The 24,027-nt window shown below is 41.4% G+C and overlaps 1 protein-coding gene across 1 annotated transcript in view; it reads left to right on the top strand.

Moving 5' to 3' along the window:
* The window catches only part of kcnh3 (potassium voltage-gated channel, subfamily H (eag-related), member 3), a 96,982-nt gene extending 73,295 nt beyond the window's left edge, over positions 1 to 23,687 (top strand). The window contains exons 10-14 of the mRNA XM_061970828.2: positions 1,297 to 1,511; positions 15,388 to 15,644; positions 16,256 to 16,356; positions 16,464 to 16,516; positions 20,750 to 23,687. Of these exons, the coding sequence (XP_061826812.2) occupies positions 1,297 to 1,511; positions 15,388 to 15,644; positions 16,256 to 16,356; positions 16,464 to 16,516; positions 20,750 to 21,679 (1,556 nt within the window). The 3' untranslated portion in view covers positions 21,680 to 23,687. The remainder of the gene's footprint in view (positions 1 to 1,296; positions 1,512 to 15,387; positions 15,645 to 16,255; positions 16,357 to 16,463; positions 16,517 to 20,749) is intronic.
* The last annotated feature ends 340 nt before the right edge of the window (positions 23,688 to 24,027 follow it).

Here is a 24,027-nt window from a genome sequence, read left to right as displayed (position 1 = left end):
TTTTCTTCCATTAATAAATGCACCCTTCCATTTATACATCTATTCCTCCATTAATAAATGCATCCATCCATTTATACATGTATTCTTCCATTAATAAATGCATCCATCCATGTATATGTCTATTCTTCCATTAATAAACACATCCATCCATTTGTTCATTTATTCTTCCATTAATAAATGCATCCATCCATGTATATGTCTATTATTCCATTAATAAACAATCCATCCATTTATACATATATTCTTCCATTAATAAATGCATCCATCCATGTATATGTCTATTCTTCCATTAATAAACACATCCATCCATTTATACATCTATTCTTCCATTAATAAATGCATCCATCCATGTATACAGTATGTCTATTCTTCCATTAATAAACACATCCATCCATTTATACATCTATTCTTCCATTAATAAATGCATCCATCCATGTATGTCTATTCTTCCATTAATAAACACATCCATCCATTTCTACATCTATTCTTCCATTAATAAATCCATCATTTATACATTTATTCTTCTATAATACATCATTTATCAATCCACGCATTCATCTATTACATCCAACCATTCATCTATTCTTCCATTAATACATGCATCCATTTATACGTCCATTCTTCTATTAATACATCCATCTATCCTTCATTCATCTATATATCCATCCATCCATCCATTTATACATCTATTCTTACATGAATAAATCCATTAATTTATACATCCATTATTCTATTAATACTTTCATCTATCCTTCCATTAATCTATTCTTCCATCCATCCATCCATCCATTTATGTTTATTCTTCCATTAATACATGCATTCATCCATGTATACATCTATTCTTCCATCCATCCATTTATAGATCTATTCTTCCAAAAATACATGCATCCACCCATTTATACATCCATTCATACATCAATACATATAGTCATTCACCAATCCATTTATACATCCATTCTTACATCAGTACATCTATTTATCCATCTATCCATTCATTTATACATCTATTTTTCTATTCGGCATCTATTTATCCATCCATGTATCTATGCATCTATCCATCCATCCATTTATGCATCTATCAATACGTTATTACATGCATCCATCCATTTATACATACAATGGACAAAAAGACATAAAAAAAAACCCTCTGCCTTGTTTTAACAAATACTTAGGCCTACTACGCTACTGTATTTTAATGTTGGTCATCATGATGGTACTTGGTGAAAAAAGCTTGTGAATCACTGATATAATCAATTGATTCATCATCCCTATATGTGTGTGTTTGCGTGTGCGCAGGTAAAGGCGATCTGATCGGCTCAGACTCTCTGACCAAAGAGCAGGTGATCAAAACCAACGCCAACGTCAAGGCGCTGACCTACTGCGACCTTCAGTACATCAGTCTGAAGGGCCTCCGAGAGGTGCTGAGACTTTACCCCGAGTACGCCCAGAAGTTCATCAGCGAGATCCAGCACGACCTCACCTACAACCTGCGTGACGGCCACGGCAGTGACGTAAGTAACACAACAGAACATTGCATCATCCATCGCAGCCTTTTCCCCCAGCTTTGACTTGGTTTGGGAGCGCGCTGGACTAGAAGATGACACTGCCCCTTGTGGCCATGGGGTGTGGTGACACTGAAAGTCCCCTAACGTCGCCAACAACCACACTTCCTGTAAAGACCGTTGTAACTAGGGATGTCCGATAATATCGGACTGGCGATATTATCGGACGATAAATGCTTTAAAATGTAATATCGGAAATTATTGGTATCGGTTTCAAAAAGTAACATTTATGACTTTTTAAAACGGCGCTGTGTACACGGACGTAGGGAGAAGTACAGAGTGCCAATAAACCTTGAAGGCACTGCCTTTGCGTGCCGGCCCAATCACATAATATCTACAGCTTTAACACACACACACACAAGTGAATGCAAGACATACGTGGTCAACAGCCATACAGGTCGCACTAAGGTTGGCCGTATAAACAACTTTAACACTGTTACAAATATGCGCCACCCTGTGAACCCACACCAAACAAGAATGACAAACACATTTTGGGAGAACATCCGCACCGTAACATAACATAAACACAACAGAACAAATACCCAGAACCCCTTGCAGCACTAACTCTTCCGGGACGTTACAATATACACCCAGCAGTTTCTATCCTGTTCTTACCTTATCTTATTGATCTCATCTCGTACTGTATGTGTGTTGATGTGTGCGTACACATGAAAAACATAACAAATACGTGAACATAACAATGAACAGAGTTGTACTTTTTAGATGTCAGGGCCCTATGCAAAATGTACACATATTGTTAATATAGTGTACATTTTAACTGACTTTTATTTGACTATGTTTGTCTTTTTGTAGGTGGCTAAAATGCGCGGTGCTGCTGACCGCCGTCTAACGTTACGTTACTGTGTGTGATACATTGACTAACGTAACGTTATGTGTTGGTACATCATGCAACCCTGCTTAAAAAAAAATCACTTGACAAAAAGTATGAATAAGGTAGCGAACTGCAGTGGACGCAACAGATTGCCGTGACGTTATAACCATAGACATCTTATAAGTAGACGCAGCATTGGCTGCTGTGACGCGAAAAATTCGGCCACCATCTTGAAGTGGTGATGAGGAGCCGGCGAGCAGCCTAAACTGACAGTTGACAGGTAGAAAACAAAGATGCCGGGCTGGTGTTCAGCATTTTCCTGCTCAAATGAGCGGACTGTTGAAAATAGGAATCGGGGATTACTTTTCACTAGTAAGATTTAACATTAACGTACAGACAAATTAAGAGCCTTTGTTTGCTTACTTACTACTAAAAGAGTAGATATGTTCTCTATCTTATCTTATGACAAAACTATTTTTTGAGTGCAATAAGAAACATATGTTTGACCTGCTCAGTAGCCTTGTGGTTAGAGTGTCCGCCCTGAGATCGGTAGGTCATGCGTTCAAACCCCGGCCGAGTCATACCAAAGACTATAAAAATGGAACCCATTACCTCCCTGCTTGGCACTCAGCATCAAGGGTTGGAATTCGGGGTTAAATCACCAAAAATGATTCCCGGGCGCGGCCGCCGCTGCTGATCACTACTCCCTTCACCTCCCAGGGGGTGGAACAAGGGGATGGGTCAAACGCAGAGAGTAATTTCACCACGCCTAGTGTGTTTGTGACTATCAATGGTACTTTAACTTTAATGCATCATAAGATGTTATGTTAAAATGAAGCCAATAATTACATTTTTTGTGGTCCTCTTTTATTTTGAAAAGTATCGAAATACATGTTGGACAATCTTAGAGTGCGGTTTAGTTTGCATTCGCTCATGTAGTTTATGTCCGCAGTCACCAGTGTTGGGTTGGTTACTGAAAACCAGTAACTAGTTACAGTTACTAGTTACTTTATTTCAAAAGTAACTCAGTTACTAACTCAGTTACTTACACCAAAAAGTAATGCGATACTGTGAAAAGTAACTATTTAGTTACTTCTTTTTTTTTTCTTTTTTTTTTTTAAGGCTCCCATTAATGCCTTTTTAGCCTTCATGTCAGTACTGTTATTGCACTGGAGAATAATACAATCTGTTGATCAACTTGACATGCATTTGCATCACTGAACTCAGAAAGCAATGTGGTCTACATACAACACACAAAGACAAAGATATGTTTCAAAGGGCCAATTTATTTCAGGCCAGAACAAATTGACAAAACTATTTTAAATAGCTGCAACATAATGGCACTTTAACTTTAAGTAGATAAGATCTGTGATCCAAGACAAAACTTACATTTAACTAAAATGTTATTTTATTTGTGCTCGACAAAAGAAAAGTATTGAGAATGTCTCCATGCTAAGAAACTCGACTTCTGGCTTTGCCATTATGTCTTGTTAGTTGTTATGAAAGTAGCGTGTGTGTGTGTGTGGCCCTTTAAGATATGACAGCATGTGAGGTGAGTGACGTCAGTGAGTGAGTGGGCGAGAGAGGTGAGGGAACGGCGACCGTGAGTGCGTGCAGGTGCTCTAGCTTGGTGGATGGCTGCGTCCAATAAAGTCACAAAGTTGCAACAAACCGCTGGCCTCGTCATTCACCCTCAGCTGTAAAGACCCACTTCCGGGTAAAGTGAAGGTTGTTAGCCCCGAAGTACATAGGCCCTGGAGGAACGTCTCCCCTGCGCCCCTCAACTATGGCCCCACGCACACAAAGCACGCCTTTTCTTTTCCTTGTGACACAGCAGGACGACACCGCAGCGCTCCAATAAAACACACTCACATCTTCTGTTTCTAGCCGATACTACATAAAAAATAACGCAGTAACGCATCATGTAGTAACGGTAACTTAGTTACTGAATATAAAAAATAACGCGTTAGATTACTAGTTACCGCCGAAACTAACGGCGTTACAGTAACGTGTTAGTCCCAACACTGGCGGTCACAATGATGCCAAATAGTGAGGTGTACAGATGTGATTAGAGCATACTTGCCAACCTTGAGACCTCCGATTTCGGGAGGTGGGGGTGGGGGGTGGGGGGCTTGGTCAGGGGTGGGGTGGGGGGCGTGGTTAAGATATATATATATAAAAAATATTTGACTTTCAGTGAATTCTAGCTATATATATATTTTATTACATATATATATATATAATAAATTATTATTTATTTATATATATATATATATATATAAATAAATAAAAGAAATACTTGAATTTCAGTGTTCATTTATTTACACATAAACACACACATAACACTCATCTACTAATTGTTGAGTTAAGGGTTGAATTGTCCATCCTTGTTCTATTCTCTGTCACTATTCCAGAACACACACATTATACAAATATACATTATAAAATCAATAAGAAAACGGGAGCTCTAATTTGGTAGTCTGAATTAGGATCAGAAGTTCCTATATAAACATTGCGTACTCAAGTCGCCATTTTGTATTGATTACTGCAGCTGTGCACTGGATTCATTCACAAATACCAACTACAACTCACAAACACTTTAGAGTTAGGCTCCACCATCAGAATGTGTACTTAAACTTATAAAGATCACATGGATTTTATTCAGTGAGTTGATTCACCAAAACTAACCTGTTATACAGGAGGAAAAAGCACACAGGACGTTTCAATTGTTCACAGACTGGTCGCGCTCATCAGAATGACAAGACACTTCCGGTCTGCAGGTGATAGCATTCAATTGGGAAGAAACGCCCTACTGCCCCCTACTGACCAATGTGAATACTGATAAATGTGGAATGACCGCTCCAAAAATGAATTCAAACCACAAAATAAAATAAATAAATCAACACAAAAATGTGACACATTATGGGTGGGTCACATATGCATGTACAGTAGATGGCAGTATTGTCCTGTTTAAAAGTGTCACAACATTGCTGTTTACGGCAGACGAACTGCTTTACGTAGACGAAATGCTGTTGTTGTGTGTTGTTACCGCGCTGGGAGGACGTTAATGAAACTGCCGTACAATAAACCCACATAAGAAACCAAGAACTCGCCCTCGATCATTAGCTGTTTAAATTGTGGGAAAGCGGACGTGTGAACAGGTTGTCAACACGTCACTCAGGTCCGCATGGAGCTGGAGGGGGCGTGGCCTCCAGCTCCGCCTGAATTTCGGGACATTTTTGGGAGAAAATTTGTCCCGGGAGGTTTTCGGGAGAGGCGCTGAATTTCGGGAGTCTCCCGGAAAATCCGGGAGGGTTGGCAAGTATGGATTAGAGTGACACGTGCTTCGGGAGTGTTGTTATGCGGAAGGTGTGTGCCCAGGAATGCACAATGGCACACCTCCACGTGCAGCCTCCCTCCCACATGCAAAATAAAAGCCTCAGGTGATGCTCACCTTAAGAGGAGGCCTCTTTGTTGGACGAGCATGACCTGGCTAACGTGACTCTACTACACACACGCGCTGATGTTGACAGCGCGGAGTGCAGTCAGACACACAAACAGAGTAGCGGGTGCGGCGGCATTGAGCGCTGGGAGCCCAGAATAGCTCAGTGCTGCTGTTTGAAGCCGCCCCGCTGCTAAAAATAGAGCGGGGGGAGGAGGGGGAAGCACGGGCTCTCCCGTGCTGGCTGTGTCCCCTGCAGCTGCTGCTAAGATTGGATCACGGCGGGTAAAAATAGACCAGCCAGCCGCGGAGGAGGAGGAAGAGGAGGAAGAAGAGCGTGCATGTTGACTAGCTTTGTTTTCTACTGCAGTGCTTTTTTAAATCCAACTCACACACACTTGACATGAATGAGCGGTTGTCCACCAGGACGCATGTGGAGGACAGCTGAGTGTGTTGTTTATGCACACTCAGCAGCACGGCTGGTCATGTTCAACACAACAACACTCATTATCTTTGCTGGATGCATGGAAGGATGGATGGACGCATCAGCGCATTGCTGAACGGTTGTTTGTGCTGACTGATGAGTGGGTGGATGGATGAATACTTTATGGGTATGTGTGTGTGTGTGTATGTGTGCGTGCTTTGTGTTGGTAGTTAGATGAGTGGCTGGGTGTATGTACGGATGTACTGTGTTGACAGATGAGAGAAGAGTGGGTGGACATGTGGATGGATATACATACTGTATAGATAGATAGATAGGTCTTTATTGTCATTGCACAAGTGCAGCGAAACTTTGTTTTCAGCACAAACCCGTTCAAGATGAGACAAACAAACAGTGTACAGGGTTACAGAACAGGAACGCTGATGGGTCGCCACAAGGCGCCCTGTAAAAAGATGGGAAAAAGGTAAAACTCTGGGGAAAAAGATGAGTAAAAAAAATACAATCTAGACTGGGCTCCTAAGGGGGCCTAGTCTGGAGTGGGAAAAAACCTCCATGCAATGCGCACATAAACACGTTACATTTAGTTGGCGCCCTGGAAGGCGACCGCTGCTATGAAGCGCTGCCATCCGACCATCACCCCGAGGGGAAACAAGCGGTGGTGAAGAGGTGGGAGGGGGTGTGTGTGCCCAATTGTCTTGGTTGTGATGATGTAATGTTTTTTATAGACTGAGGCCGATCTGCAAAAGTTCGACTCCAGGTGTTGTTGAGGAGGGAGGGAGGTCAAAAGCGTCCATCATTGAGGTGTCCTCGGGTGTGTTTTTCAGAACAACCTGGTCCTGTTTCTACAGCGTCAAGGCCATTCGAGGGAGTCAAATCGTAGATTAGGATGTTTGTTTTCCGCGTGCAGACAAAACAATGACTTGTCTGTTCTATTCGTCCATGCTGGGTGCTCTCAAATTCAATTTTCCTTTTCAGCAAGCTTTTCCATGATGTGATCCATCTTGCGATTCAGTTCAGAAATTGCCACAGTCTGTGTTCCCACAGCCCTGCCCAAACCATCCATTGGGACGAACAGCCTTTGGGCTCCTTGAGTGGCTGCCATCGTCTTACGAATTTGACGATACACCAGAGCAATGCCCAGCCCAATCAGCAGGTGCCCCGCGATCACGGTTCCTAATAGGTAGATGTCTTCCACGTCCTCGATGGAAAGGACTGAGAGGCACATGATTCTCCATTTATCCCAGGAATCTCTCACGTACCCCGCAGCAATGGTTCCATCAGGGCAGCCAGGCTCCCCCGAACCTCTTTTCCTCGTCGAAAAGATTTTGTCAATTGCGTCGAGAGTCCAGCTGATCATTTCCATGTCTGATCTTTAAATTTGAGGACAGCGCAAAGAAAGAGGCTTCAAAAAAGTTCAGACAAGACAAAAACAAAGAGAGCAAGCTGGGAGAAGAGGAAGCGGAAAAAATGCGACCACCCTCACCAGAGGCAAGACAGAAAGAATAGTATGGATGGATGAGTGGAGAGATGATTGGGTGATGTAGGCCTACATACATACTTTATGGCTGGATGAGTGAACTGGTGTATGGATGGATGGACAGATGAATGTGTACATGGATGGATGGATGAGTGGGGATGCAGAAATGGATGAGTGGTGGGGGGCATGGATGAATGTATGTATGAATGGATAGGTGGAGACTGGATGGATGGATGTATATATGTTTAAGTGAGTGAGTGGATGGATGGATGAGTAGCAGGACGCATGGATGGTTGTATATATTGATGGCTGGATGGATGTACACATGTATGGGTGGATTAGTGGAGGTGCATGAATGGATGTATATGTGGATGAATGCATGAGTGGGGAATGAATAGATGGATGTACATACATATGTATGAATCGATTAGTGTGGGGGATGCATAGATGGATGTACATTTATATGGGTGGATGAGTGGGGGATGCATGGATTGATGTACATACATATCTGGATAAGTGGGGAATGTATGGATGGATGTTTATACGTATAAGTAAGTGGATGGATGTATGGATGACTATACATATGGATGGATGGATGTACATATGTATGGATGGATGAGTGGGGGCTACATGGATGGATGTACAATATATACAGTATGTATGAGTGAGTGCACTGCAAAAAGTCAGTGTTCAAAAACAAGAAAAAAAAAATACAAAAATGAGGGGTATTTTATTTGAACTAAGCAAAATTATCTGCCAATAGAACAAGAAAATTTGGCTTGTCAAGACTTTCCAAAACAAGTAAAATTAGCTAACCTCAATGAACCCTAAAATAAGTATATTCTCACTAATAAGTGCACTTTTCTTGGTAGAAAAAAAAGAGAACTTTTTGCTCAATATGCTGAAAAATATTCTTAAATGAAGTAAATGCTAGTGCCATTATGGGGCGGCATGGCGTAGTGGGTAGAGCAACCGTGCCAGAAACCTGAGGGTTGCAGGTTCGCTCCCCGCCTCTTACCATCCAAAATTTGCTGCCGTTGTGTCCGTGGGCGGGACACTTCACCCTTTGCCCCCGGTGCCACTCACACCGGTGAATTGACTGATGAATGATAGGTGGTGGTCGGAGGGGCCGTTGGCGCAAATTGCAGCCACGCTTCCGTCAGTCTACCCCAGGGCAGCTGTGGCTATGAAAGTAGCTTACCACCACCAGGTGTGAATGATTGATGGGTTCTACATGTAAAGCGACTTTGGGTACTTAGAAAAGCGCTATATAAAGCCCAGTTATTATTATTATTATTATTATCTTGACATAATGACATGCGCTCGGCATTACATTTCTTGAAACCAGCAAACTTATACTAAAAACTAATTTATTGTTCTTAATGGAAAGGCAACAAGGCAACCGCTTGTTACTCTCGGGGTCTCCTAGCCGCTCAGGCAAATCATATGGTCTAAAAATGCATTTTTCCATTGATAACATGACATCATCACGCCAAGTGCGTGCTCTTCCAGTCAATTAGTGCACATATATACAGCCCGGCCCCCGGCCAAAAATGTTTTAATTGTAATTTTGAGGAATTTATCTGATTGTGCATGAACTATTTCTGTTCAAAATTGTTTGAAATGTCACATGTTAAATGTTTAAATATTAACTGTCAGTTTACTGTACTGTGCCAACTGTACTACTATATGAGTACATATTTTCTATTGTTTCATTGAAAATAAAACAGCAAAGTCCATTTGGCCGTCATCCGTTTTAATTATAAGACACAATTGTCTTTCATGCTTGAAATAAGAAATGATTACTTTAAAAAAGTAGTTTTATACTTGTGAGTGTTGATGACACAGCTTTGCAACACTTGATATTCTAGTTTCAAGCATGTTTTACTCAATATAGGTCATCAAATCTCAGCAACAAGCTGTAATATCTTACTGAGATCATTTAGGACCCAAACCCTTAAAACAAGTAAAAGACTAACATAAAATCTGCTTAGTGAGAAGAATTATCTTATTAGACAGAAAATAAGCAAATATCACCCTTATTTGAGGTATTCAATCTTACTTAGTTTTCAGTTTTTGCAGTGTGGATGGATGGAAATATGTGTGTTGGTTGGTTGATGGAGATATTAGTTGGTTGAAGTGTATATTTTTACAATATACACAGTATGGATGGATGGATGAGGTGAGGGGATGTATGGTAAGGGTGTACATTTATGTGGATGTATATATGCTTGGATGGAGGAGTGAGTGGATGGATGTGTATGTATGGATGGATGAGAGTGTAATGAATGTATGTAGTATAGATGTACTGTATATGGATGAGTGTGTGATGGAGGACAGGACTCATTTGAGACTTCTGATGCAGAGAAGTCAAGGACATAGACAGAAAGCCAAGTGCACACCCTCCTGTATAATACGTGCTGTATATGCACGCGCACGTGCACTTACATTAGTGCGCACAGCGGCATTATGCAGACACACGACTGGCACGCCAACCGTCAGGCGAGCGCACACTCCATCGCGCCCCCGCATCGCACATGCAGGGTCCCTCAGACGCCTCTGGAGCTGCGAGCTAAAATTAGAACAAGGGGAGCTAAAAATAAATGATGGTGCCACAGGAGCAAGAAGGGAAGGGGGTTGGGGAGGGGTGGGAGGGTGGAGGAGGGGGGAGTGAAGAAGAGAATGCTGAGCAGGCAAAGATGAGGATGAGGAAGGAGATATGCAAATGAGTAGATGTGTGCGTGATGAGATATGGAATGCAATTATTATTTCTATTTTCAAGTACAAGACATTTTATTGTTCTCAAGCAAAACATTTGTAAAGCTAAATTATTTAAGTTTTTTTCAACATAATACACTTCCAGTGTAACCATCCATCCATTTTCTACCGCTTGTCCCAGTAGTGCCAAATTGGGGGGGGGGAAACTGCGCAATCTGATAAAGTCAAAATATAAAGAAAACTAATTTGATCACATTTAATAAAAAAAATTAAAAAAGTAAATAAAGTTAAAAAAGGCAATAAACAAAAATGTATTTGTAATATTTGACATGTACTAGGCCACCTACTCAGTGGCCTAGTGGTTAGAGTGTCCGCCCTGAGATCGGTAGGTTGTGAGTTCAAACCCCGGCCGAGTAATACCAAAGACTATAAAAATGGGACCCGTTACCTCCCTGCTTGGCACTCAGCATCAAGGGTTGGAATTGGGGGTTAAATCACCAAAAATGTTTCCTGGGCGCGGCCACCGCTGCTGCTCACTGCTCCCTTCACCTCCCAGGGGGTGAACAAGGGGATAGGTCAAATGCAGAGGACAAATTTCACCACATCTCGTGTGTGTGTGACAATCATTAGTACTTTATGTGTTTTATTTTTTGTTGTATTAAGCTAATACATTAAATATTACTATTTGTAAATATCTATTTCATATTATTATTCATATTTTTTTTTAATAGTTTTTTTATTCTACAAATATACAACATTAGGAGTGGATACCTTTCACATTTGATCCGATACGGTACCAATTCTACCTGGGAATCGATACCGATACTGAATGATACGAATGTTTTTGGTAAAGATATCACTTAAAAATGAGCTAATTATAATAACTGCTGTCCAGTTGTTATATCTTGTTTTATTGTCATCATATTGTCATTTGCAGGTATGACATTAAGTTGCAATTACAGTTAGATGGCAGTAGTGTATAGTTTATGGTGTGTTTTTTGTTGTGCCCTAAAAAGTGTTAATACTGAAAGTATTGTACTTATTACACACCAGCTGTTTGATTGTAACGTGCATATTAATTGTAGTTTTCATTAACGAATGTGGAGGTGTTAAAATCGCCATGTAAAACCGCTAATGCTAATTTGTAGCATGTCAATAGCAAGGCCAATGTATATTAGCTTTAAGCTAGTACATTTTGGGGAAAAAGTGGAGCTTTACGTTACCGTATTTTTCGGAGTATAAGTCGCACCGGCCGAAAATGCATAATAAAGAAGGAAAAAAAACATATATAAGTCGCACTGGAGTATAAGTCGCATTTTTTGGGGAAATGTATTTGATAAAAGCCAACAGCAAGAATAGACATTTGAAAGGCAATTTAAAATAAATAAAGAATAGTGAACAACAGGCTGAATAAGTGTACGTTATATGAGGCATAAATAACCAACTGGTATGTTAACGTAACATATTATGGTAAGAGTCATTCAAATAACTATAACATATAGAACATGCTATACGTTTACCAAACAATCTGTCACTCCTAATCGCTAAATCCCATGAAATCTTATACGTCTAGTCTCTTACGTGAATGAGATAAATAATATTATTTGATACTTTACGCTAATGTGTTAATAATTTCACACATAAGTCGCTTCTGAGTATAAGTCGCACCCCCGGCCGGCCAAACTATGAAAAAAACTGCGACTTATAGTCCGAAAAATACGGTACTTACGTTGTTGGCAATGAAAATTGCAACGTTACCTAGAGGTAATTTGGCTGAGTCCGCTCTCAGTGCCGCTGGAGTGATCGCCAAGTGCCGAAGTGCAAATAAGCGGCTGAGTCGGCGACCCGGCGTGACGTCACGTGCAACCCAGATACCGTAACATAGCAGCGTTGGATTTATATGAATCAGTGCCCGATAGGACCGGCGGGATTTTTTCCATATATATTGCTTATTTTGAAAACTGAATGGATATGTAGTGATCTTTTTTCTCATGTGTATTTTTATCATAATCTACATACAAAAAGAACTGTCTCATTGTGCTATGTTTTAGTCTGTTTATGATTATTCCTAATTATTAGGGCTGCGAATCTTAGGGTGTCCCACGATTCGATTCAATATCGATTCTTGGGGTCACGATTTGATTCAAAATCGATTTTTTTCGATTCAACGCGATTCTCGATTCAAAAACGATATTTTCGATTCAAAAGGATTCTCTATTCATTCAATACATATAATTTCAGCAGGATCTACCCCAGTCTGCTGACATGCAAGCAGTCGTAGATTTTTGTAAAAAGCTTTTATAGTTGTAAAGGACAATGTTTTATCAACTGATTGCAATAATGTAAATTAGTTTTAACTATTAAATGAAGCAAAAATATGACTTATTTTATCTTTGTGAAAATATTGGACACAGTGTGTTGTCAAGCTTATGAGATGCGATGCAAGTGTAAGCCACTGTGACACTATTGTTCTTTTTTTAATTTTTAATTTATAAATGTCTAATGATAATGTCAATGAGGGATCTTTAATCACTGCTATGTTGAAATTGTAACTAATATTGATACTGTTGTTGATAATATTCATTTTTGTTTCACTACGTTTGGTTTGTTCTGTGTCGTGTTTGTATCTCCTCTCAATTGCTCTGTTTGTTACAGTTCTGAGTGTTGCTCGGGTTTGGTTTTGGAATTGAATTGGATTGCATTGTTATGGTACTGCTGTGTATTGTTTTGTTGGATTGATTAATTTAAAAAAATAAAAATTAAAAAATTAAAAAAAAAATAAAAAACAACTATTTTTTTAAAAATGAGAATCGATTCTGTATCGCACAACGTGAGAATCACGATTCGAATTCGAATACATTTTTTCCCACACACCTACTAATTAATATATTTTACTGTATCAACTATTATTATTTTAACTTACTGCTTAACTATTATTTTCTTTTTTCTTTGCGGTACTAATCAAAAAACTACAACGATATGGCATCAGAGGGTTAGTCTTAAACTGGATAAGAAGTTATCTAATGAACAGGAAACAATACGTGAAGCTAGGCGAACACACGTCTGCAACGCTAAATATATCCTGTGGTGTACCTCAGGGATCAATACTAGGACCTAAATTATTCAATCTCTATATAAATGACATTTGTAAAGTTACAAAAGATTTAAAGTTAGTATTATTTGCGGATGATACAACAGCGTTTTGTTCAGGAGAGAACACACAGAAGATACTACAAATAATAACAGAAGAAATTAACAAATTAAAAAGCTATTTGGTAACAGTAGAAGAGAAAGTCAAACACAAATACAAATAGACGGAATAGAAATTGAAAGAGTAAATGAAACCAAATTTCTAGATATAATGATTGATGATAAATTGAACTGGAAATCTCACGTAAAAAATATACAACATAAAGTAGCAAGAAACACGTCAATAATGAATAAAGCAAAACATGTTCTAGACAAAAAAATCACTCCATATTCTCTACTGCTCACTAGTGTTACCATATCTGAGTTACTGTGTAGAAATATGGGGAAATAATTCCAAAAGTACACTTCATTCATTAACGGTGTTACAAAAAAGATCAGTTAGAATAATACATAATGTTGGATATAGAGAACATACAAACCCTTTATTTATTGAATCAAAGATACTGAAATTCCACGACATAGTGAATTTGCAAACAGCTAAAATTATACACAAAGCAAACTATAACCTGCTACCCAAGAATATACAACAATTATTCTCAAAAAAAGAGGAGAAATATAATCTTAGAGAGAAATATAATTTAAAACATTTGTATGCACGTACAACACTTAAGACCTTCAGTATATCAGTATGTGGAATTAAATTATGGAATGGATTAAGCAAAGCAATCAAACAATGTACTAATATGATCCACTTCAAGAAACTCTTCAAACTTAAAGTGTTTACAAAGTACAAAGAAGAAGAACCATGATAAACATTCTGAATTTATTTAATTCATCCATTCTTTCACTCTCAAAATAATCTTACTTATCTCATCATATGAAATGTAACTTACTTCACCAATTATTATTTATTTATTTATTTTTATTGTGATTACTTATGGAGTATATTGTGAATAAATTGAGAACAGGAAGTGAACAAACGTTTTAGCGACTGTTATGTAAAAGAAAAGGGGTAGGATTAAATAAGCTCTGCTTCTTCCTACTCCTTTTCGAACATTTTGAAAAGAGAAACTGGAGATTGTGATGCATCATGTTGTATGCTTGCATGTTCCAAATAAACTCAAACTCAACTCAACTCAAACTCCAGGAACTATTATAATTACTGTTATTATTATTATTTGTGGGGAAAAAAACTGAAGATGAGCATCGTTCCATCTTTAAAGTTAAAGTTAAAGTACCAATGATTGTCACACACACACTAGGTGTGGCGAAATTATTCTCTGCATTTGACCCATCACCCTTGATCACCCCCTGGGAGGTGAGGGGAGCAGTGGGCAGCAGCGGTGGCCGCGCCCGGGAATCATTTTGGTGATTTAACCCCCAATTCCAACCCTTGATGCTGAGTGCCAAGCAGGGAGGTAATGGGTCCCATTTTTATAGTCTTTGGTATGACTCGGCCGGGGTTTGAACTCCCAACCTACCGATCTCAGGATGGACACTCTAACCACTAGGCCACTGAGTAAAGGCAGTATTTTCCTTGCATTGGATAGTGCGGGTGTACCTAATGTTGTGGCTGGTGAGCGTTTATATGAAATGGCCAACTCTGTACAGGGTAAAGCGGTGCTTGTCTGCCACCTACTGGCCCCAGCTAATAATGACATGCTGTTTATCAAATCAGTACATGAGTACTTTGTTCCCGAGGTGAGCTATCACTCGCCGTACACTTTTACCAACCGGACCTCTGTGTGTGTGTGTGTGTGTCAGGCGGACTGGGAGAGCAACGGCGGCCTGGTGAAGAAGCTTCCCTCCATCCGGGAGGACGAGGAGGGCGACGAGGAGCAGAAGTCGGTGTCCCGCGCGCCCCGCTCCCCGCTGCGCCTCAGCAGGGGGCTCAACTCTCCGCTGCGCTCCCCGCTGCTGCCGCCCAGGCCCTTCCGCGCGCCTGCTGATCAGCCCCGTCCCGCCACCCTGCAGATACCCGTGGTCAGCTTCTGCGGCGCGCCCCCCGAGCTCAGCCCTAGGTAAAACACACGTTCATGTAAACGGGCTGACATCTATTTAAAAAAAAAAACCCCACTGAGCAACTCACACTGCAGCTGATGAGGCAAAATACAAGAGTCTGGTTTCCATGGCAACCCAAAAGGCTGCAGTGCATTGCATACACTTTCAATCAATCAAACTTGTACTGAAAGCACTACAGTCTAACTTGTGTCTAAATGATTATGTTACTGTAGGCCTGTGGACTGCTTCCGTTTTTCCCATGATGCACCAAGTCATCATTGATGGCGGCAGTGAAGCAAACGGATAATTGTTTGATGGGTAAAGAGGAAGGAGAGCAAAACGCTCTAATTTAGCGCTTCATGAATAGATTAGCACAGAACGCTAGGCAACGTGCTGACCTCACCTTCTGTGACGGGCATGGACGCTAAATGACAAATGTCCCCCATGTACCATTTGGCGGTAGAAAAACGTAGCAGTAATCAGGCGTTTTGTATCGGTAGCTCTCTCATAGAGTGTAATCAAGCCTTTCACAAGCCATTTTTAGCCATTCAAAACTTCAAAGCTGTCGTGACGTGCTTGTGTCCGCCGTGTGTGTGTTAATAACGCTCCCTTTTTCATGTACCCGCTGCAGGTTTGTGGACGGCATCGAGACGGAGAACAGTTCCATATCATCCCAGAAGTTTGAGTTCAGCCCAAGCATGTCACCTGCAGCCCCACCCTCCCCGTATCCAGGTAACAACTACAGTACCTAAACAACCACACGGTCTTTAGAGGATTGATAGCATAACACCTTGTATGTGTGTGTGTGTGTGTGTGTGTGTGTGTGTGTGTGTGTGTAGGCAGCCGGGAGTCGTGCGAGATCAAGCAGAGTGTGTACAAGTTGACAGAGGAGGTGAGTTGTTGCTGTAGTTATGAATCTAGGCTCTCCATGCAGTAGGAACATAAAGAACCATTCAGAAACTGCAGCCACATTTCCATAAGTGGCATAACAAAACCAAAAAAAAGGATGCTGTGTTTCTGAGGATGTAGAAGTCCTGCAAAGACCACAATCCACCTGAGAAGTTGGGCCTACTACCCTCCGCGTCTTAATCAATAAATTAATTAATTAGGAGTTGAAGGTAAATTCTAACTCCTCCTCTTATAAACACACTTTAGAAAATAGCTCGGACACACCTTTTTTTAGCTGAGTTCCTCAGCCATTTGGTTTCTATAACAATTGCACTTCCTGTAGTTTCAATGGTCGCATGTCCCAATACTTTTGCTCATTTAGTGTATAGTGCAGGGATCGGCAACCCGCGGCTCTAGAGCCGCATGCGGCTCTTTAGCGCCGCCCTAGTGGCTCTCTGGAGCTTTTTCAAAAATGTATGAAAAATGGAAAAAGATGAGGGGAAAAAAATATATTTTTTGTTTTAATATGGTTTCTGTAGGAGGACAAACATGACACAAACCTCCCTAATTGTTACAAAGCACACTGTTTATATTAAACATGCTTCACTGATTCGAGTATTTGGCGAGCGCCGTTTTGTCCTACTAATTTTGGCGGTCCTTGAACTCACCGTAGTTTGTTTACATGTATAACTTTCTCCGACTTTCGAGGACGTGTTTTATGCCACTTCTTTTTCTGTCTCATTTTGTCCACCAAACTTTTAACGTTGTGCATGAATGCACAAAGGTGAGTTTTGTTGATATTATTGACTTGTGTGGAGTGCTAATCAGACATATTTGGTCACTGCAAGACTGCAAGCTAATCGATGCTAACATGCTATTTAGGCTAGCTATATGTACATATTGCATCATTATGCCTCATTTGTAGCTATATTTGAGGTCATTTAGTTTCCTTTAAGTCATCTTAATTCAATGTATATCTCATGACACACTATCTGTATGTAATATGGCTTTTAATTTGTTGCGGCTCCAGACAGATTTGTTTTTGTATTTTTGGTCCAATATGGCTCTTTCAACATTTTGGGTTGCCGACCCCTGGTATAGTGTGTACCGTATTTTTCGGACTATAAGTTGCAGTTTTTTTCATATTTTTTCCTTCTTTATTATGCATTTTCGGCAGGTGCGACTTATACTCCGGTGCGACTTATACTCCGAAAAATACGGTATATCAGTGTTTTTCAACCTTTTTTGAGCCAAGGCACATTTTTTGCGTTGAAAAAATACGAAGGCACACCACCAGCAGAAATCATTAAAAAACGAAACTCAGTTGACAGTAAAAAGTCGTTGTCGCAATTGTTGGATATGACTTTAAAGCATAACCAAGCATGCATCACTATAGCTCTTGTCTCAAAGTAGGTGTACTGTCACCACCTGTCACATCACATCGTGACTTATTTAGAGTTTTTTGCTGTTTTCCTGTGTGTAGTGTTTTAGTTCTTGTCTTGCGCTCCTATTTTGGTGGCTTTTTCTCTTTTTTCGGTATTTTCCTGTAGCAGTTTCCTGTCTTCTTTTGAGCGATATTTCCCGCATCTACTTTCATTTTAGCAATCAAGAATATTTCAGTTGTTGTTATCCTTCTTTGTGGGGACATTGTTGATTGTCATGTCATGTTCGGATGTACTTTGTGGACGCCGTCTTTGCTCCACAGTAAGTTTTTGCTGTCGTCCAGCATTCTGTTTTTGTTTACTTTGTAGCCAGTTCAGGTTTGATGTCGTTCTGCATAGCCTTCCCTAAGCTTCAATGCCTTTTCTTAGGGGCACTCACCTTTTGTTTATTTTTGGTTTAAGCATTAGACACATTTTTACCTGTACACTGCCTCCCGCTGTTTCCGACATCTACAAAGCAATTAGCTACCGGCTGCCACCTACTGATATGGAAGAGTATTACACGGTTACTCTGCCGAGCTCTTGACAGCACAGACACTCAACAACAACACATCATTTTCAGACTATAATTACTGGTTTGCAAAAAATATTTTTAACACAAATAGGTGAAATTAGATAATCTCCAGACTGTATCTTACGGCACACTAGTGTGCCGCGGCACAGTGGTTGAAAAACACTTGTGTATATCATGTGCAATAGTTTGCCTAATTATACACCAACATCAATCCAATGATGCAATCAGCCAGACACAATATTTTAAAGTAGAGGAGTTCCTCAGGGAAGTGTTTTCAGTCCATTTAAAACCCCCCCAAAAATTGCACTTCCTGTAGTATGAATAGCTGGATGTCCAAATACTTTTGCCCATTTATTGCATAATATGTACAACACAAACAATATGTTTCATGACACACCAACATCCATCTCAAGGTACAATCAGCCAGATACAAATTTTGAGTTGAGGAGTCCCTCAGGGAAGTGTTTTCAGTCCATTTGTTTTCTGTTTAAAAGGCGGCATGTCCCAATACTTTTGCCCATTTAGTGTGTACAGTACATAACACGTGTGTTATTTTGTGTAATGTCACTGCAACGTCCATCCGAAGAACCAATCAGCCATACACACATTTTGCATTGATGAATTCCTCAAGGACGTGTTTTCAGTCCATTCATTTTCATTGAAGGTTTCACTTCCTGTCGTTTGGATGGCGACATGTCCCAATACTTTTGCTAATTCAGTGGATAGTGTGTACAACACTTATTATTATTTTGTGTAAAATCACTGCAACATCATTCAAAAGTTACAATCAGCCAGACACACATTTTGCATCAAGGAGTTCCTCAGGGAAGTGTTTTCAGTCCATTTGTCGTCCTTAAAAATGTTTTTCTAAAAACTTGTAGTTTCGATGGCCGCATGTCTCAACAATTTTGCCCATTTATTGTATTGTGTGTATAACACATTCAATACTTTCATAATGACACCAAAGTCCATCCAAAGTTACAATCAGCCAGACACGCATTTGAAGTGTTTTCAGTCCATTTGTATTTTATTATGATTGCACTTCCTGCAGTTTTAATGGCCGCATGTCCCAATACTTTTGCCCATTAAGTGTATAGTGTACAGTATAACACCTGCATTAATTGGTGTAATGTCACTGCAACATCCATCCAAAGATACAATCAGCCAGACACAAATTTGGAGTGGAGGAGTTCCTCAGGGAAGTGTTTTGAGTCCACTTGCTTTCTATGAAGATTTCACTTCCTGTAGTTTTTGAATGGCCGCATGTCCCAATACTTTTGCCCATATAGTGTATTGTGTACAGTATAACACGTGCGTTAATTTGTGTACTGTCACTGCAACATCCATCCAAAGATACAATCAGCCAGACACAAATTTGTAGTGGAGGAGTTCCTCAGGGAAGTGTTTTGAGTCCACTTGCTTTCTATGAAGGTTTCACTTCCTGTAGTTTTTGAATGGCCGCATGTCCCAATACTTTTGCTAATTCAGTGGATAGTGTGTACAACATTTATTATTATTTTGTGTAAAATCACTGCAACATCATTCAAAAGTTACAATCAGCCAGACACACATTTTGCATCAAGGAGTTCCTCAGGGAAGTGTTTTCAGTCCATTTGTCGTCCTTAAAAAGGTTTTTCTAAAAACTTGTAGTTTCGATGGCCGCATGTCTCAACAATTTTGCCCATTTATTGTATTGTGTGTATAACACATTCAATATTTTGCATAATGACAACAAAGTCCATCCAAAGTTACGATCAGCCAGTGTTTTCATTCCATTTGTATTTTATTATGATTGCACTTCCTGCAGTTTTAATGGCCGCATGTCCCAATACTTTTGCCCATTAAGTGTATAGTGTACAGTATAACACCTGCGTTAATTGGTATAATGTCACTGCAACATCCATCCAAAGATACAATCAGCCAGACACAAATTTGGAGTGGAGGAGTTCCTCAGGGAAGTGTTTTCAGTCCACTTGCTTTCTATGAAGATTTCACTTCCTGTAGTTTTTGAATGGCCGCATGTCCCAATACTTTTGCTCATATAGTGTATTGTGTACAGTATAACACGTGCGTTAATTAGTGTACTGTCACTGCAACATCCATCCAAAGATACAATCAACCAGACAAATTTGGAGTGGAGGAGTTCCTCAGGGAAGTGTTTTGAGTCCACTTGCTTTCTATGAAGGTTTCACTTCCTGTAGTTTTTGAATGGCCGCATGTCCCAATACTTTTGCAGCATGCTATCAGCATCATTAGCGCTCATGTCTCTTTGTTTACACAGATGAACAGCCTCTCCAGACAAGTGTCCCAGCTCAGCCAGGAGCTCCAGCAAATGACGCACCTGCTCAAACCCCTCCTCCAAAGACCGCCACAGCCAGTCTTGGCGGCCGCCGTGGCAAACTTGACCCCTCCTCCCAGCAGCGCCAGCAGACTGTCCGCGAGCGTCAGCCTGGCGGCGGCCCCTACCACAACATCGCACTCTCCCCCTCAGAGATCCGACACTCATCAATCCCTGTTGGACGGTGGGGACATGGAGGGCGCGGACCTGCCCCGATGCCTTCTCCCGACTCCTCATTCGCCAAAAAGGACTCGTCCCTCGCCGCCCCCGTCCACCCCTCCCGTTCTCACGTCGCCAAAGGATGGACTTCTTGAAGGATCGCCCATCTTGCGAAGCCCCGACGCCTCCCCCGCCATGTTTATGTCCTCGCTGCAGGAACTCCCGCCCCTGGCGTCCAGTACCCCATCACCTTCACTCTCCTTCTCCATGTCCCTCTCTTCGACTTCGTCTCTTTCCTCCTGCCGGGGCACCCACCCGTCCCGACCGTCAAGCTGCGTTGGCCGGGGAGGGCCGTCTAACTCCCAGGACACCCCCTCAGCCCCGTGGCCGCCGCACTGTTCTGCGCCGCCATCTCTAGCGTCCTCGCCCAGTGACCACCATTTGAGACCTTCCTCATTCGTCCTCAATGCGTCCCCCGTCACCTCCCCCCATACTTCCCTCTTCTCCCTGCCTTTGTCTTTGGACTCGCCGGGCTGGCGCAGAAAGTCCGGCGATTTCCACCCCAATCCGGTCTCTTGCTTGCGCCGGCAGACGGGGCCGGGCGGCGCTCCCCCGCAGGAAATTGAACTGCAGGAGCGGCGAGGCGAGGCGGGAGAAGGGCGGTCGTCCGCGGAGAACATCAGCTTCATCGACGAGGATGAGCCGGCGGTGTGAGCGGCTAAAGTAGCAGCAGGACAGAAAAAACTGGATCCAAAGGAGTCCAGATCAGGGAAAGACAGGTGCACTGGTTGCCCTTGGTGACAGGTAGCGGGACACAAAGCCAGCAGTCAGGCGATGGATCTACAAGAGCACAGCTTACAGTTGCGGTCTATTCTTAGTCCAGACTCTTGTTTCATCTAGGATCCAGCATGGACGTCTGCTGCCCTTCAAAGTGTGGTTCTAGGACCGCTGACCACTCATCTGTCAATACCTTGCGCTCCGATCCACGCCCTAAGAAGTGACTACATCGTATTAAACCCCTGTCGTCCGCTCATCCCCTTTAGCCAATCTGGAAGTTGATAAGAATCCTATTCATTTTTGAAGATACTATACCCAAGATAGCCCAGGTAGCCCACATTGGAGGTCGGACTGCTCAATCTCGTCTGATTTTCCAACCAGACCTCCTAACCTTCAGGGATTATGGTTCTATATTTTAGGAAGAACCCTGTTGATTTTGAATGACATCCCACACAAGATGGTAGAGGTATCTGATTTATTTGTAACTCTGATCTTTAGCTAATCTGTAACTTTTAGTCACTCACTGATTTTGAAAGACTTCTAACACAAGATGAGCTAACCAAACTCTCAGGTCCCTGGAACAACAATCCTATTGATTTGAAAGATCCTTAAAACCAAGATTATTTTTGAATAATATCCTCCACCAAAAAGTTATGATGTTGCTTGCTACACGGCTCTCTAATTTGCAACCCATTTTTTGACTTTTAGGGACTGTAACTTTACAATATATCTTTAAAGGAACCATGTGGATTTTGGGGATTTCACACAACATGATGTTGCTGAACTCCTTAAAACAGCAATCCGATTGATTCTGAATGGTGCCCATAGGTACTGTTAAGGGCTTGCTTCTTTGGTAAACTGCAAGGGATTATTGTTGCACATCTAGGAGAAAACCTTGTTGATTTTGAACGAGATTAGACAATAGGTGCGTTGGAAGAACTCTAGGGTCCCTTAACAACAACCCTATATATTTTAAATGACATTGACCCAAGTTAGCCCAGGTAGCTATTGTCCAGGATTCGTTGGCTTGGTAAACATTAGTACTGAAATTGTAAGGGATTATTGTTGTACATCTAAAAGAGAACCCTGTTGATTTTGGACAAGATCCGACACTAAATGAGATGGAAGAACTCTTGGATCCTGATTTTAAAAGACAGTTGACACAAGTAAGCCCAGGTAGCTATTGTCCAGGATTCGTTGGCTTGGTAAACATTAGCACTGAAATTCCATCCGACCATTTTCTACCGCTTATCCCTTTCGGGCTCGCGGGGGGTGCTGGAGCTTATCTCAGCTACAATCGGGCGGAAGGCGGTGTACACCCTGGACAAATCGCCACCTCATCACAGGGCTAACACAGATAGACAGACAACATTCACACACTAGGGCCAATTTAGTGTTGCCAATCAACCTATCCCCAGGTGCATGTCTTTGGAGGTGGGAGGAAGCCGGAGTACCCGGAGGGAACCCACGCAGTCACGGGGAGAACATGCAAACTCCACACAGAAAGATCCCGAGCACTGGATCGAACCCAGGACCTTCTTATTGTGAGGCAGACACACTAACACCTCTTCCACCGTGCTGCCTAGCGCTGAAATTGTAAGGGATTATTGTTGTACGTCTAAAAGAGAACCCTGTTGATTTTGGACAAGATACGACACCAAATGAGATAGAAGAACTCTTGGATCCTGATTTTAAGACAGTAGACTCAAGTTAGCCCAAGTAGCTACTCAATCAATCCAGGTTTATTTGTATAGCACCTTACGACATCACAGTGGTGCACAAAGTGATTTACAGGACAAATAAGTTAAAGGGGAACATTATCACCATTTCAGAATTGTTAAAACCATTAAAAATCAGTTCCCAGTGGCTTATTTTATTTTTCGAAGTTTTTTTCAAAATTTTACCCATCACGCAATATCCCTAAAAAAAGCTTCAAAGTGCCTGATTTTAATCACCCGTCCATTTTCCTGTGACGTCATATAGTGATGCCAACACAAACAAACATGGCGGAAAGAACAGCAAGCTATAGCGACATTAGCTCGGATTCAGACTCGGATTTCAGCGGCTTAAGCGATTCAACAGATTACGCATGTATTGAAACGGATGGTTGTAGTGTGGAGGCAGGTAGCGAAAACGAAATTGAAGAAGAAACTGAAGCTATTGAGCCATATCGGTTTGAACCGTATGCAAGCGAAACCGACGAAAACGACACGACAGCCAGCGACACGGGAGAAAGCGAGGACGAATTCGGCGATCGCCTTCTAACCAACGATTGGTATGTGTTT

This window comes from Nerophis lumbriciformis, linkage group LG13, assembly GCF_033978685.3.
Source record: "Nerophis lumbriciformis linkage group LG13, RoL_Nlum_v2.1, whole genome shotgun sequence".
NCBI classification, from domain to species: Eukaryota; Metazoa; Chordata; class Actinopteri; order Syngnathiformes; family Syngnathidae; genus Nerophis; species Nerophis lumbriciformis.
Note: the sequence above shows the minus strand (reverse complement) of the source record. Positions and strands in the feature narration are given on the sequence as shown.